The sequence below is a fragment of the Protomyctophum parallelum genome (assembly GCF_964188405.1).
Source record: "Protomyctophum parallelum genome assembly, chromosome: 5".
Classification (NCBI taxonomy): domain Eukaryota; kingdom Metazoa; phylum Chordata; class Actinopteri; order Myctophiformes; family Myctophidae; genus Protomyctophum; species Protomyctophum parallelum.
Window position 1 is genome coordinate 52,615,466 of NC_139702.1, and position 16,995 is coordinate 52,632,460.

At 42.9% G+C, this 16,995-nt stretch overlaps 1 protein-coding gene across 1 annotated transcript in view; it reads right to left on the bottom strand.

Annotated features, from left to right (window-relative positions):
• Nucleotides 1-16,995, bottom strand: part of LOC310858523 (junction plakoglobin-like) — a 34,985-nt gene that overhangs the window by 6,576 nt on the left and 11,414 nt on the right. The window contains exons 2-8 of the mRNA XM_083764674.1: nucleotides 6,286-6,338; nucleotides 5,576-5,749; nucleotides 4,371-4,624; nucleotides 3,248-3,486; nucleotides 2,013-2,214; nucleotides 757-901; nucleotides 35-138 (exon numbers count right to left, since the gene is read on the bottom strand). Of these exons, the coding sequence (XP_083620800.1) occupies nucleotides 35-138; nucleotides 757-901; nucleotides 2,013-2,214; nucleotides 3,248-3,486; nucleotides 4,371-4,624; nucleotides 5,576-5,749; nucleotides 6,286-6,298 (1,131 nt within the window). The 5' untranslated portion in view covers nucleotides 6,299-6,338. The remainder of the gene's footprint in view (nucleotides 1-34; nucleotides 139-756; nucleotides 902-2,012; nucleotides 2,215-3,247; nucleotides 3,487-4,370; nucleotides 4,625-5,575; nucleotides 5,750-6,285; nucleotides 6,339-16,995) is intronic.

A 16,995-nucleotide genomic window follows, 5' to 3' on the forward strand; every position in this document is an offset into this window, starting at 1 on the left:
TACTGAGATAACATTGACAGACAGACAGACGAACCTGCTTGGTGGCAGCATCAGACAGGTTTCTGAGCGTCCACAGACAGTTCTGCATCAAGCGCTGACTGGAGCCAGTCAGGTGTTTCCCCAGAGCCTGCATCCCACCTGGAAAGAGAAAGACGTTCAGTTAAGCTCTTTGCCTGGCAGCTAAAAAAAAACTGTTATTCACATGCATTTCAATGTGATCCATTTATTTCACAAACAGAAGCTAGCTAAAATCAACTAGCTAGCTAGCAGACCTCTCAGGAATACTTTTTTTAAACGAATATGACAACATAATTGATAGGCCTATTTAGTCTCAGAAAACAGGAGGAATCATTTACAAATATAGTATGAGTCACTGGATCATAAACCAGCAACTATGTTTAGAACATGATGAAAGTCCCAGAAGGCCAACGGGACAGATACAGGGTGGGGTAATAGGTCACAGGAGAGATTCTAGCCCATTCTGACCGGGCACCCATTTTGGTGTTGGCATCATGTTATGCTTTACCTATTGAAAAATAGCAGATCTACAAGCTCATATCGCGCCACCGAGTGGCGCGATACGAGCTTGTAGGTCTGCTATTTTTGAAAAAATCGAAGAACGACTGACATTTTTATAATCTGATCTCAGGTCAGAATGGGTTCATCAGACCAGTGTGTGTCTGGCGGAAACCTCGTATGAATCTGATCTCAGGTCAGAATGGGCTAGCAGTGGTAAGAAGTGTAAACTCTTCCTACCAGCCTCTACGATAGCAGGCTTGTTGCTGGGGCAGACGGAGAGGACCTTCAGCACACGGCTGGTGGTCCACAGCAACTTCTCATAGCTGTAGTTCCTCATAATGTGAACCAGACCCTCTGGACCTCCATTAGCCAGGATGATCAACTGATGGGGGGTAAAAAAACAAATACCTTATGTGACGTTTCCCTTTGTGAGTCGCGTTTTGGACAGTATTGTACATCGACTTGAGAGAAAGATTGAGTGAATGGCACAAAGGCAGAGAGGAATATGGAGAGTGAATTAGCAGGTGAAAGTCAGTGATATTGAGTTGAACGCAGGGCATCATTATTAAAATAAGCTACTCCCTATCCATACATATTTTATATCCATATAACTTCCATGTAATGCGTAAGTTAAGATCATTAACTGTTGCTCCTCATCTCATCCCATTATTGTACTAAAGCATTATTCAACCTGTTCTGTTGTACTGTTCTGCATGTTTCTACACCATACTGTCCATGCCTAACAGGAACAAACTTTTCAGTATTATCAGTATTGCTTCCAAGATCATCGGACTTTCTACACCCACTTTCTGATATGAACAAAAAGGCCATCACACGGCTAGCACTTTCAATATCAAATGACACTGATCATCCTCTGTATCGCTTATTTAACCTCATGCCATCTTGACAAAGATTACAAAACCTTGCCATGGAAAAAGGTCAATTTTAGTACGAGTTTTGTTCCCTCAGCCATCGCAGCATTAAACAAACTGCCGATAGGATGGTTCTGTATACTGTGGGGACCTCATGTTTTTGTATTTATTTATTTTGTCTTGGTGTTATGTGCTGTGTTGTTTTGATGTGGGTGTTTGAACAGACTGTGAAGACGAATATCCTTCGGGACAATAAAGATTATTATATAAAAAGTAAATTCTAATTAAAGAAAGCCTTGTAGTACAGACTAAAGAGAACTTTGAAAAAAAAACTGGCCTATCAGGATATACTTAGTGTACTACAGTAAACAACCCCACCCAACCCATAAATGCACCACGCAGTTGGATGACTCAGTTTTACACACCACATTAACCGAATCAACACATGTACCAACTCGTTCAGTGGGTTACTAGGATGTGGCAGTACAGAGATAGTACAAGAACTGAAAAACATGCCGACTGTAGCAGTAAGAACATAATTGTATGTGTGTGTCTCACACACACACACACACACACACACACACACACACACACACACACACACACACACACTCACTCTACCTTGCTCTCTTGGTTTCCGTATGACAGCAGTTGCAGGCAGTCGGTGGTGATGGCCAGGAACTTGGGGTTGCTTTTCTTCAGCAGGGGCACCATCCTCTGGAGGCCATCCGCCAGACGCACGGCCATCTTGGCCCCTTCCTGGTGGAGAAGCAGGTTGTGGAGGGTGGTGATGGCGTAGAAGAGCACCGACTCCATGGGAGAGCTGAGAGAGACAAGGGGAGATGATTTGTTGCTGCTGCTGCTCTTTTACAGTCACACACATTCACACCTGGAAGCTGCCCAGGACAACCAAAGTGTTGCTTTTTCTTTAGACAATGGCTTGAGGCAAAGCCGTCTAAAATAGGGGTTTGTATGTCTCCTCTAAAGGTAGACTAATCACAGCTCAAGCTTCTATGTGCATGAGGTCACCAAACCTTTGGTCATGAACGCCTGGGAATGTGCATCTCATCTCATCTCAGTGTGTGAAAATAGTAGTTGACAACTAGAGATGTCCCGATACTGTATCGGAAAAGTATCCGTATCGGCCCTTATTTTCTCATATCGGGATCGACAAATATGCAGATCTAACCACCAATCCAACACAGGGGTAAGTGGTTGACACTATGGCAGGTAAATAAAATGTTGGGGCATGTGGAGTTTGCTTTGGAGTTGCCCAAACTGACAAGTGTACATTTGAGTGAGGAGTCTGCTATAAACACGATATATATAGCTATAAACACAACACAAGATCACAACACTGGTATCGGTATTCGGTATCGGCTAACACAGAAATTGTGGTATCGTGATCAGATCGGGAACGAATAAAGTGTATCGGGACATACCTATATGGGACATCCCTATCCCTACCTATAACTATAATATCGTTTTTTTAGGTATATTATACCTAAAAATTGTGAATGCCTTAGTTATAACTACATTGTTCTTGTGACACACTTTTGTTCTAATAAGCATTTATAAATAGTGCCATTTCTATTGGTCCAAATGAGATGTAGACTCACTATACTGTACTAGTTGCCCTATACTGCGGCTTCACCACTGAAGACAACAGGCATTGACAATTTCTGTTGCTTCAAGTGCACATAGTTACTTACTACCGACAGCTAAAGATTGGACATCGACGCTGTGCCATTACTAGACTATGTGTTGGCCACTAAGGGGCTGCTTGAATTTCACCAAGGACCTCAAAAGACCCAAATGTCGACTGATCTATCGAGTGATGCATCCATCACTCATACCTGAGCATGCGAACCAGGGCTGGGATGCCTCCAGACTTGAAGATTGACAGCAGCCCCTCCCTCTGATGAGACAGGTTGTGGAGGATGCTGGCTGTGGCGCGGGCTGTGTCCATGTCTCCAGTGTTATTCATGGCCCTGACCACGGCCGCCACCATCTGGGGCGACTGCATGAGGACACGACGAGATGCCTCTTTCCGGGTCAACTGGTTCACGATCAGAGCCGCCTTGTTCACCACCACCTGAGGAGGGACATAGACACAATGACTAAGTGGTTGTAGACTAGAATGTGTGTGTGTTCTTTTTTCTTTTTTTTTAAAGATTATTCTTTGGCATTTTATGCTTTATTGAGATAAAGAAACACAGGAAACCAAGGATAGACATGCAAGACATGACGATAGCTGGATTTGAACTCTGGTAGCTTGGAATGAACATATAGTCAGTGCCCTAACTGGCTAAGTCACCAGGCACCCCCATTGGGGTATTTAGGGGGACATTATTGGGAAATTCTGTTTCTTTTAAGTTTATCAATTCTGTATAATTTTGCACTTTAAGCCAAATTTAAAAAATTGGTACAGAGCTATGGTTTTATTATCTTACATAATATAATACAATATATTATTACTATCATTATGTGATATTGATCATTTGGCCACTAGAAGCTTCTGGCTGTTAAGCATTTGCACTTGGCCTCAACATTCCACTGAGCAGACCAACGTGACCATGATAAGTGAATATACATTTATCTTATCTAGTCTGCCTTGGGATGGCATTTGTCAGCCATGGAGTCAACAAGGGGGTATTAACGCATTCATTAGACTATTCCGAGTGAGTGATGAGAGACGTTATTAATAGATGTACAAAAATCAAGGCCAATCTAACACATAACCCTGGCGTTCCTATTTTGGGCATGTCATTCTATGCGAAAATAATTCACATTTTAAAAAATAGCAGATCTACAAGCTCATGACGCATCAAAACTTGAGCAGTCAGCTTAAAATTAAGTCTAAAATGCTTTGTTACCCAGACAGCGGAAATAGATTATAAAAAAGGTCAAGGTACTGCTGTTTTGGACTTTCCACCAGACATCCTATCTATCCGTGTGTCTTTTTCTGGTGTTCCTCACCTGATCTTCATCATTGAGCAGCTTGGTAAGCTCAGGCACAGCGCGCGTGGCCAGCTCTGCATCATCTTGGTAGTTGATCAGGTGTATGATGGCTGTCTTCAGCAGCTGTGATGGCTCGGCCAGGCGCTGCACATTGGTCATCTGAGACGCGTCCGTCTGCGTGGACAAGATGCTTGTGCCCTCGGCCACAGTCTCTGGGAACATGGCCGCCCGCACTCGCTGGGCTCTGGTCATGGCATACTGGGACTCTAGTTCTGGGAACAGATGGACAGAATGGAACAAAAGTTGGGATTGGACAGTATGCATGTGTATACAGTATGTGTCTTTAGGTCAATTTTATTTACTTATTATTCTGTTTTTACGGGGATAGTGAACATTAATCAACATCACTGTAAATATGTGCATTTTCAGCTGTAGTCCATCCCTGGGCCAGAAAAGGTCAAATTCAGATTTTTTATTCATCCAAAAGGGCAGTTCATTTTGCAACAAACCCAGGCCACAGAAATCACACAAAGACTTACAAAGAAGATTTACTGGCAATGCAGTTAAACTGATAAACACACTGTCAACATAAGGAAACAACGAGCAGCAGCAAACAATTAAAACTAAAATAAACATTACAAAAATATTATAAAAATGTTGTCATAGTTACATATAAATAACAGAGTTCAAGGAAAGACATTTAACTACTGTCAGAGTTTAATAGCCTGTTAGCGGAAGGAATAAAGGACTAGACTGTCTGTGAGTAGAGCTTTCTTTTCAGCCTAAGGTTCATTACTCTGAATTCACTGGACAGAACACGGTCAGGTTGGGTAATAATGCCCTTTTCTTTCTTGGCCACCTGTTTCTCACACAAGTCTCTTAGCTGTGTTCCGATTATATAGAGCAGACGTTCACAATACAGTTTTATTCTGGTCTTTCACAAACAACCCATTAAACCAGTAAATAAATGAGAAAGTCAAAAGACTTTCAAATAATGTTTGATAAAGAATAACAAATTAGACTTAAGGACATGAAAAGAGTTAAGGCGTGACACACTAAAAGTATTCGATTCTCGCATCATCAAACACACTGGTCATTCGTTGTGGCCGTGAGAGCAGATTGTGACTGTATGCGGTTTGGTGTTGCTGCTATCCAAGGGTGTTTGTGAAGTGTCAAGCGTGTGCATCTGCGTGTGTGTGTGTGTGTGTGTGCGTGCGTCTTACCACGCGGGTCATCTCCTGTGACAGTCGTAGTGACAGTGTAGTGTTTGGTGGAGGTGCTGTACTCTGTCGCGTCATCGTCTCTGACTGTAGTGGCACCAGATTGGATACCAGAGTCTGTGCCATAGTACGTCTGCTGCCACTCGGACACTTTCACCACGCTTTCAGGGTCAGCCACTGGCAAACAGAAAGAGAGGGCCATTTTGAGTGAAGGAAAATAGACAACAGCTGATTCATGGTTCTTGAACCAGTTCCCAATGTCTACAACCTCCAGGAGCTTGAGCTCAGGTGTTATCGGACACCTGACATTGTTATCCCAGATCCTTCCCTTGACCATACCATAGTAACCATACCCATAACGAACCATCTCTGAGCTTATGCCTGGAAACCGTTTAAATGTTATGCAATGATACAGGTTCAGTTTTGTAATTATGACTACGACCTTCTAATTTGCTCCGTTGTTAGTTAGCAGACAATAAACATAAAAGGGCCATTCAACAGCTGCAACCATTTTTTATTGGATCAAGTATCGGAGACTTTGATAATATCAAAACAGTAATCCAGTCCACAGGCCATGATTAAATTGTACATTCCAAAAGAGCCTAATAACCATAATACTATGAACTGACGGTACATCAGAAAGAGAAGCGACGTAGACAGGTCCAGGCCAGCATGCAAGAACATATTTGAATGGAAATAAAACAAACACTTACTTTGCATTTCCATTCTAGCCTTGTGGGCTCAAACCAACAGCAATGGAGAAAACCTGGAAGACACAAAAGAGGATTTTTTTTAAAGAATTGTGGAATTATTGTAATAGAACTGTACAGATATGTAATATAATACTGCAGTGTAGACTCACTCAAGAGCACTCAAGAAAGCTGGCCACAATATGATAAAAAATAAATTGTTGGATTAGAATCTTGTCCCAACCTAGTTTCATCTTTTTGTATGTCAAGCAACTCTGTTCTGCAACACTGAATCATCAACTAATAGCACAGCGTCAAGGCTCCAACTCAATATCTGACATATGGTGCAATATATTCGGCTAAAGTTCAATACCAGAGTATATTTTTAAGAACACTGACCAAGGTGACGTGTTTCAACTATGCTCACCTCAGTATCCTCTTTCTTTCTATTTTTGGCAGTGCCCCCCCCCCATTTTCTCTCATGTAGACACCATGTGGCTCCTCCGATATGAATTCATTCACAGCTAGGCCCCTTCTTTTTTCATTGGGAAAGTGCAAGTTGGCACCATCTCCCACAGATGCCCTCTCCACTGAACGGGTGCCCCCAGCAGAGGTCACTAGCTCAGCAACGAGGACAAAATCCCTCACTGGCATCCTACAGAACACTGCCAAAGGACCTTTTCCACAGCATACATTTTGACTAGAGTTGTCCCGATGCCAGTATAAGTATTTAAATTTGAGTACTCGCCGATACCGAGTACCGATAAGAGTACTTTTTTATTTTCGTTGAGTAACCACTTATTTTACCCCCTTTTTCCACGATTTAATTTAATTGTCATGCATACACTTGTCAGTTGTCCCAATACCGATACCAGTGTCGGTATCGGGACAACTCAAATTTTGTAATTTGCTACAAAATGCTGCGACACAGCTGATGGGTAATAAAGGCATGTGAGCTAACACTGAAGTGACAAACCCACAATTAATGTTATACCATAAGCTGGTGTTTACCGTTTACCCATCAAAATGACCACTGTGAAAAGGTCTAATATATATTTGGAGCATCTGACCAAGCCGGAGGCACCGTGGCTGGGAATCAAACAACGTCCTCTTTACACCACCCAGTTTACACCACCCAGGTACAACATCCATCTCAGAATAGGAATCAGAATCTACCAAAACCATGCTCTGATACATACAGTACTATGTAGACTACTTGATACATGCAATATACAGTACCTCTGCTGCAGTAGTTGTTTTTTTTAAGCCAATTTGGGAATTGTGTAGTTGGATACCAACATACTGTCACAACTAAAATATATTTAAGCACTGAAATATTCAAAAAAAGCACACAGTTTAGCAGCAGTGGGTGTCCTATGGGAGAGGAGAGTGTATGAGGCACGGGAGGGGAGACAGCTGTGTTACAGGAATGCCAACCTCTCATCTCAGCTTGAACTTTGACCCCAGCCACCACCCATAACAACCGTGGGAGTTACACTCCTGTTGCTGACGCACCAGGAACCAGCTTGTTAGGTTTCGACTCAACGGTGTATCTGTGTGTCCATGACACACATGCCAGCTCCCCTCCCCTTACTCACAACCCCCCAAAAACACCACACAAATACCACAACCTCAGCTATTTATTGGTTCTTGATTTCAAATTCCAAAATGCCTTACTATTCACAGTATGCATGCTTCCCATGTCCCATCAACATCAACCATCAAGTTCTTACTTCTAATATCACTTTTACAGCATGCACAGTCAAATCCTCAGCACTACTTCAACTCAATTTAACCAAAATGGTTAAATGAATGCAGAGAATGTTACTGTCTGTATTCAGGACATCTATCAAATGCATGTTTTGCTGTATGAACTAAGTGACGTGGTGCTTGACTTAGTTTTCTCTTATTTTGCCTCTGGCGTTCCAGGTCCGAACTGCTTCAATGGTCATCCCCACAATAACCTCGGATCCTAGGCTTGAGTTCTCAGAAAGAAAGCCTGGGGTATGGTGAAGTGAAAAGGTCTTAGGGGGCAGGACCCTTGGAGTGGAGCGAGTCCTGCCCCCTTGGTCCTGTGATGTGCACTCAGGTGTGCACATCAATAGAGCCTGCATGAAACTAGTACTCAGTGAAACGAACATGGCGACTCACTGCAGTAAGTAATGTAACACCAACAAAAGCTGTTGATGTGTCGGGTTTGTTTATTTTGTGCAGTGCAGAGTGCACATACCTCAGCCAATGTTTTAATACAATTATCTCACTCACCTCCATTCGGAGTGGAGCGAGTTTGGAGGGTTGGCTAGACAACACCCTGGTAACGCCCCCGTGTCTCCGTTTCTTGTACGTGGCCAAGATGAGGAACATCGTTTGTAAAAAAGTTATCTATACAAGTTTAAAGATGGAAGATTTATAGTCATTGTAATGGGAGTGAAAATGTGGCACAGCAGGAAGGAAGGCACACTAGTGGGATTGGATTCTGTATCTAACCACTAAACCACAGGCTCTATTCATCATTCCGTTTTTCCTACTTCTTATTTTCCAACAGGGGTGGATGGGTGGGAGGGTTTTATCTCAAGGGGCGTCAATTAGGGGGGTCCATAAAGGCAATCGATACCCCCTAGCTTCTTGGTGTAGTTACTTGGCGTTTGACCTAAAATGTGTTTTTTCTTTTTAGCATATATTTTCTACACCTGTGTCACAGTGTGCCCAATGCTGCACTCCATTGTAGTATCTCACAAATACTCTTCATTGTTCTGTATGTTTCTAAAACATGCTGCTGCCCTCGTTCAACATTACAAAGGCTGTGCACTCAAAATTAGTGTTAACAATGTGTACACTGTTGGGCAGCCATGATGTCCTCAGATGTTTGTGGTGTCGGGAGTGAAACTGGAGGGACAGCATTCTTTGCTAGGGACATTACTGGCATACTGCTGACGCGTGTCAGTCCGAGTGTGTGGTGAATACGATTGTCTGTGTGGCCGTTTGTAGTATGTTCGACATATGAATGTTTATGAGAGTATGTCTGGTAAATGTGTGTGTTGAGTGTGTGTGCGCGCGTGTGTGTGTATTGAGGAGCAAAGCAACAGGTGCGCAACACTGACTTGCAACAAGTATATCCGGTTTACTGTTTGGGAACATTTAACTAAAAATGTGGGGGCCTGGGGCCAAGTGTCTGTTCAGTGCTCACAATGTACCTCAGTTACAATGATATGGTGTGGATTTAGAATCAGTTACCTATACAGTAGACCTCATACTGTAGCTCCCTAAAGACAAATGTATGCATTAGCATAAACTGTCAAAGTGTGATGGCATGACAGTGTCATGTGTCACTTTACAAAAAACGTCACATTGAACGGTTTAAGCGGGCGGACGGGGGGGGGGGGGGGGGGGGGGGGGGGTCTAGTTGAAAATACATACGTTTTCACCACTATGTTGTCAAAGCATCAATCTGGCTTTAGTCTCAAACCCAGGTCACATCCTGTTTGCCTTCTTTTTTAAACAAAAACTTCTTTCTCTACCCCCCCTCCCCTCTCTCTCTGAATATTTCTTCTTATAGCACAGAATAATTATGTCTAGAATCAGGAATAGTGTCTCTGGGCACTGCCGAATGTCTTTGATTGTATCGGCTGCAAATGGTTTGACCTTTCCAGCTACAGTTGCACTTATTTCACTGTAGGCGACGTGTCAGCTGAGAACTTGAAGCTGAAAAATGTTTAAAAGTGAGTCATTTATGTCGACCAAATGACAAGAAAACAAGTAGATGTAAAAATGACATTTTAACTGGCTTAAAAAATCTGTGTCTGTTGCATCATGCACCCATTTTGCAGCCATGTTCCGACTATTTTTGACTCTTCTTATTTTGAGACTTTGAGTCACTGAAAACCTCCCTCTCAAAGGGCCCCATACAGGCTGCTAAGTTACGAACACACTCCAGCATCAACAACAAAATGCACAACTTTGAACTTGTTTATGTTTTCAATAAAGACCCATATAAAAAGAGCCGTCTTTGATTTCATGCTTGTCAATTTGTTATGTTTTATTTTTTTAAGTTATACTTCCCAATTAATTGTAATGTTAATTGTAATAGTTATACTGTCTTGTAAATTTACAAAGGGTTAGCCTATTTAAAAGTTTAATTACTAGTTATTAGCCCAATCTGAGAGGAAAGGGTGTGTACAGCCCAATAACATAACAGTCCAAAGAGAACATTCAAGAACGCATATAGTCCAACCTTTAAAATGTTTTACATTAATTGCGTAACTACACTTCCAACCTAATAGCAAAGTGACTGACTCCCAACAACACAGCTCCCATAAACCAAAGAGATATCCTTTTCTTCCCATGCTTACTGTTTAAAACAGTAATCTGACTGGTCACAGCTTGTGGAAAGCACAATCAGCTCATGCCAAAATAATTAAAATGATCAGTCTCCCATCTGGAAGTCAAATTCTTTCTACTAAACAAGTTGGAGCGTAACAGCAGCCTGGCATGCTGGCTCATGAGTCGTGATGCAGTCGCAGTGAAATTGCTATCTTGGAATTTGTTCACAATGCCTCAGACATCATCTTGTGTATTTACAGGATTACGAATTGTATCACATCACATCTTCATGAAAAGAAAGATTCATACAAACTAATGAAAGGAAACCAAGCTGTTCTGCAGATCTGGTTTGCTTGGTGTTGTAGTAGTGTTAGTGAAAGTACCACTCCCTTGCTTTGTGCCCTGGGGCCTGGCACAGGGACATGTCTCATCTTATGTTTCACTCCCACAGTCAGAAAAGCATTCTGGGGTTTCTTTCTACAACAACTCTGTGCATGTGCAGGCGCTGCGATAGGTGTGTGTGTGTATGTGTGTGTGTTTCATTGTAGCCCCTGCTGGGGCCCGTTTCTCCAGAGGGAAAACTATTGGAAAGGAATTGGGTGTTCCATGTGTTTGCTAGTGTGTATGCGTGTGTAACTGTATGTGCGCGGGTGGCGGTGCGTGTGTGTGTGTGTGTGTGAGAGAGTGTACTTCCACATTGTGTGTCTGTTCCCCTCTAATAATAAGTGCTTATCTCTGCAACTCTCGGTTGTCCTGGTGAGTCACTGGCAAGTAACCACATTCTCCTATGCAACTACAATTCCACATCATGCATCTGGGTGCATGCATGCCTGTCTGAGTCGTGAGTGTGTCCGTCAGTGTGCATACTCAAACCACATACATCTCATGCTGAACCTACTTGCACGTCCCAGTGAGTCGGTGGAACTCAAGCAGCAGCAGTGGTGAGTCAGGCAAGTAGTCACTTAGCCTGAGGCCCTGCAGCACAACACTGTACCACCGCCAATAAAGACTGTCTGTGCTCACTGCACACATCAGCTTACAAGGTACCGTAACTCCCTGACTCACCATGGCTAAGGATAAGATTTCTAGTATACACTAAACACTTTTGTGTTGTGTTGAGCTGGGTTGTCAATGGGAGGGTCTCACATCTAAAGCACCTAAAACATCTGTCCCTACATGAGTGAGTCACATTTGCCTTTCACAAATATAAATTACAGTGCATTAAACACCTCTTAAAGATTACAAACTCCAAAACGATGCCCTGCCACACTGTTCTTTGGTTTTAGCCCAAGTCCCTTCCCCTTATTCTTTGTTATCCTGGCTGCCACTGTCTTTAGTGTGGTGCACTGTGTGTACTGCCAAAGAGTTGACAGATTCACAGGGTCAGACATCTTACATCATCAATTCCATCAACAGAGGATCTCAGTCACAAGTCAACATGTCTGGGTTTTGCCAGAGGAAAAAAGTCAGGTAAGCATCTGATTGGCTCGGCTACAAAATAAATCCATGGTTGGTCTAAGGAGGTCAGTGGTTGGTTGGTCAGTTCCTATGTCTGTAGTGTCATGTATTGTTTTTTTGTCCTTTTTACATGGATAACTGTCTCTAAATAGATTACTTTTGAAGAGTGATTGAGTTGGACAAATGGATATCCCCCTCTAATTGTCTGGCTGGTTGAGGTAGCCATGTTGGTCGTTACGTTGGTCTGACACATTGCGAAACTGGGACTGCTAGACTGCTGCGCTGTGTGCTCTGCGGCCTCTCCAACATACTTAGTCGAGTTACTTTAGGCTAACATTTTGCCTAACTTTTATGTTGTGTGGGTGTAGTTAGTGCTTTTTAGTTTATATTTTATGTAGTCAGACTCATACATCAATACCAAGGCCAGTGAGTGCCAGTACTGCTCTGTTGTCAGACAATCACAGTGCTTGTGTAGTCTTTTGTTTTTCTGGGCGAGGCTGAGAATTTAGTCAACTGTTGCAGTGCCACACCCTGTGCGTTGCCTAGGTAACACAAAGTCTGTGCCCAGTGCCCACTCAGTCATTCTACTGTAGTTGTTTTATCAGTTGGCTTTGTGATGCTCTGCCTCGATCAGCGTTGGTTCATTCGATTCTTTTTGACCAGGCCTCATATACATGCATGTATGTCATTAATACAACTTGACACACCCACTTACTTTCATTCCTCCCCATACGATCATAACAATGCATTGAAACACACACAATCCCTCCATGGTATATCAGTCCTGATGACTGTGCCCTCTCTCTCTTGGACTGTATAGATTGTTCTGCTGATACAGAAAACCAACGTCAGAGAGCAGACAGGCAGGCTGGGACATTGTGGGCAGAGTCAGACTGGACCTCAGCCATACAAACACACAACAACAGGACATAATTTATATGCACCACTTCAGATGAGCTACTGTACTGTTGCTTAAATAATTTGTTTCCCATTTTTACTGCAAACGCTTTCAATGGTTCACCCTTTCACTCATTTACGTCTACTGTGAAGCCTGTCTGGCAGCCTGTACAGTCCCTTACAGACCAATAATAAAGCACTGACTGAACCTTCCCCGACTGGCACGTTGATCATGAACACTGAGGCCATCCCTGCCAGGCAGGCTGCCACTAACCAATGTTTAGCTGATATATAGAGCTCTTTGTTGTGCTGTGCGGTTTGAAGTGGACCTTGCTCTCTTCCCATCAGTGGCACAGTTAATGAGTGATATGTTTTCATTTTTCACTGCACCTGGGATCATTACAACCCCCCACACCACCACCACACCACTCTCCCACAAATCACGTTCATGTTACACATGCCAACAATCCAGTCCACCATTTTATTTTCCTAGATTCTAAATAGACTTTTTTTTGTCATAAAATCAATCAATTAAGACATGAGCCATACTTTTCTCCGGAAAAGTATAGCCGTGGGTGTGGGTCCCAACTACTCCTAGCACTGAGGATGACTGCTGATATAGAGGGGCTGCTCCCTCACACACTGGCTACAGTACAGAATGAAAAGGAATGTGCTTCAGTGGCAGTGCAAATACTCAGTGTGGACAAGTATGAACAGCAACAGGCGAGAGCAATAGAAAAGAGAGATGACAGTGAGAGTTTATGCTTTCTGAATAAAACATTCATATTGGCATGTGACAGTCATTCATAGAAAATAACCGGTCTTCCTGTAGCTATTATCAGCGAGCATCAGGATCAAATAATGACTTATAAGTTAGTCTTAACTGTGTGAGAGTGATACAGACACAGAAAGAGAGGCAGTCAGAGAGCGTTTGGCTCCCAGCACTATAATCCTGCTGTGAGATTCCACACTAACTTGGCATATTCAATCTGTCCTGCTCCCATAAATCCTGAAAGACGAAACATGGACTTCTCACCTCTCCCTCACCCTGTTCCATTTACACACACATGTGCACGCAAAAGCACTCATGCTCACTCTGCCTTCCTAATTTCCAAACATTCTCTCAAACCAATACAGCCTGAGGTAAACTCTTATTTACACTTTCACAGCAGTGAAATTAACATTGGGTCATTGTTGATGACTAAAGTCATACAATGACTGGAACAATCTAACAACTGACAACACACCTCTCTCCACCCCACAGGCATTTCAAACAGGGCGTGTCTCCACAGAAAGCAGTGACAGAACCCCAGCTCAAAGGTGTGTCCATGCAGGGTGTAGGGGTGTGTGTGAGTGAGGCTGTATTCTGCTGAATATACCCAAGCGCCAGAGGGGGTGAGGCTGCCGTATTGCAACGTTTGTATTTCTTACCAGTGAGACTGTACAGCAGCTGAGCCACATTTACAGTAGACTATGCATCAATGCATGCATTGTGTTGCTTGACGAAAATAACGGATCTGCGAATGTGCCATTTCCTGCGACGCTGTGCGACTAAGCTTAAATTAGGCCAGTGACGTTTATCACTCCCCACGTGACCTACTCTCTCTGTGGTGTCTGACCTTTTGAATAAACTCTACCCAAAGTCACGCTGCCCCAGCATGAATTAACAGGTTGGGGGGGACCAGGTGGGGTGGTGGTGATTAAGCTGCTTTTGAAAGGGTTCCAGAATGTGGTATAAGCTCGACCAACTAGTCACACATCCAGCCGTCCCGGCCCGCTAGGCTTTGGTACCTCTCCTCCCCGTCATACATTTGTTTAATCTTAATAATTTCTTAAAACACTGATTTGAGGCTTCTAGCCTATATATATTTGTTTCCCTTGTCATGCAGTATTGTATTTCTTTCACATTAACATAATATTGATTCTCCAGCTTGCCATTATCAAAACTGCAAAATTAATAAGATGATTAGTATTATACCAATAATTAATTTAGTACTAGAAACAATAGTGTAGTAATATTAGTACCATTGCACACTTATTTAAGTTCAAGGTTAGCTTTATTGTCCCTTGCGGGAAATTGGTTTGCAGCCAGATCATAGTAAAACATACACACAACATTGTAATCCCAATCCCATCTTCTGTAAAAGAATTTCATTCTCTCTTAAATAAGGTTTTGTAAGTAAAGACAATGCCGCTCATTGTCTTCACTTTCAAGACCACTAATTTGTATTCAATGTTGTTGGATGTTCTCTTCTATGCACCCGTTCCTTGTAAGTACCTGTATGCAAAATGACTTGTCTATATAATACAGGAGAGGCACAGGTAAGAGTAGATTCAAGCGCCAAAGATAAGAATACAGATGAAGATACTAGTAGGACAGTTCCTGTTACAACAACCCCACAGTCCAGCCAGACAGAGATAAAACAGACAGATATAGACCACACACAGATTTTAAAAAAAGAGTTGGTTATAGCTCTGAAAGTATAACTTGACCCAAAATGTATCCAAATGAGTCAAATGGACCGTTATGGGTCATCTAGGTGATTTCTTTTGTAATATTTACTATATTTGTGTAGCACCTTTCATGAAATACAGCTCAAAGTGCTTTACAAAAAAGAAAAAAAAAAGAACAATAAAGTAAGTGTCTACTGTACAAAATAGGATTTTACAATGTGGCTCCAGAAAATGGGGTGGGTGAGGGCAAAGGTTTCCATGCATCTGTATTGGACCAGCCTATGCCTAGTACAGTACAGGCAGACATACATTCTATCGTCATGCACTCTTGAAAACATATGGTTCCCAACACACACTCCTCTTTAACACAACATCCTGTATGCTTTATGCACACACACACACACACACACACACACAACAGTATGACAACTCCTGCATGTCCGTCTGCTTCTCTTGCTTTTTTGATGCCATCCCTTTCTTTCTGTGCCAATCCATCATCTCAAACTAGTCTTCTCTTTCTTTTGCCCCATCCATCCATCCATCCATCCATCCACTCTCTCTCCCCCTCCCTCTCCGGCTTGATGATTTTGGTTCCACACACTCTCTGGGGGACAGCTTAACCCCTCCACCCCCCCAGGCCAGCCACACACATCCATCCATCCATCCATCCATCCCCCCCCCCCACACACACACACACACACACACACACACACACACACACACACACACACACACACACACACACACACACACACACACACACACACACACACACACACACACACACACACACACACACACACACACACCATTTATTTATGTCCACATAAGAGATACAATACAAGGTCAAGGACACAAATATTTACAAGGTGCTGTACAGAATGCAATCAGCAAATCCCTGACAAATACCCACACCCCCTACCAGCGTCTTCACCATATTTGGCGGCTACTGATATCAGAAGAGATTGCAGAAGAGATTGCACAGAAGTTCGTACGCCGTTTAGCTGAATTTTTGGCATCCCAAGTTGTTGGAAGCCTCTTACAGCAAACTATGTACATGTCCTAGGCTGCCGAAGATAAACACAAGTAGATTTCACCTATAGCCTAGCTCTATGATGGTCTGTAGGAGCGGCTGGTATTTAATGACTTTGGTCATAAAGGCTTCCTCTAAGCTAGAATCAAAGGTGCAGGCCCATTCAAGAATGAAAACTGATCTGTTCTCTTCATTGATCACAACGACGCCATCCCTTTCTTTCTGTGCCAATCCATCATCTCAAACTAGTCTTCTTTCTTTTGCCCCATCCATCCACTCTCTCTCTCCCCCTCCCTCTCTGGATTTTGGACCCACACACTCTCTGGGGGACAGCTTAACCCTCTCCACCCAACACATACCCTCATTCAGTACCCCCCCCACACACACACACACACACCCTACTGTGGCTCTGTTGTCTAGCAGCAGCACTGGGGGCTAATTGGCTAGCTGTTTGCTATAAATCAATAAGTGAGGATGTGAAGTGGTGTGCGGCTAATGGATGCATTGTATTATTTGGGACAAGAAATCGTGGTCATCAAGGTCCATTCGAGGTTTCACCCTCACGATCATCA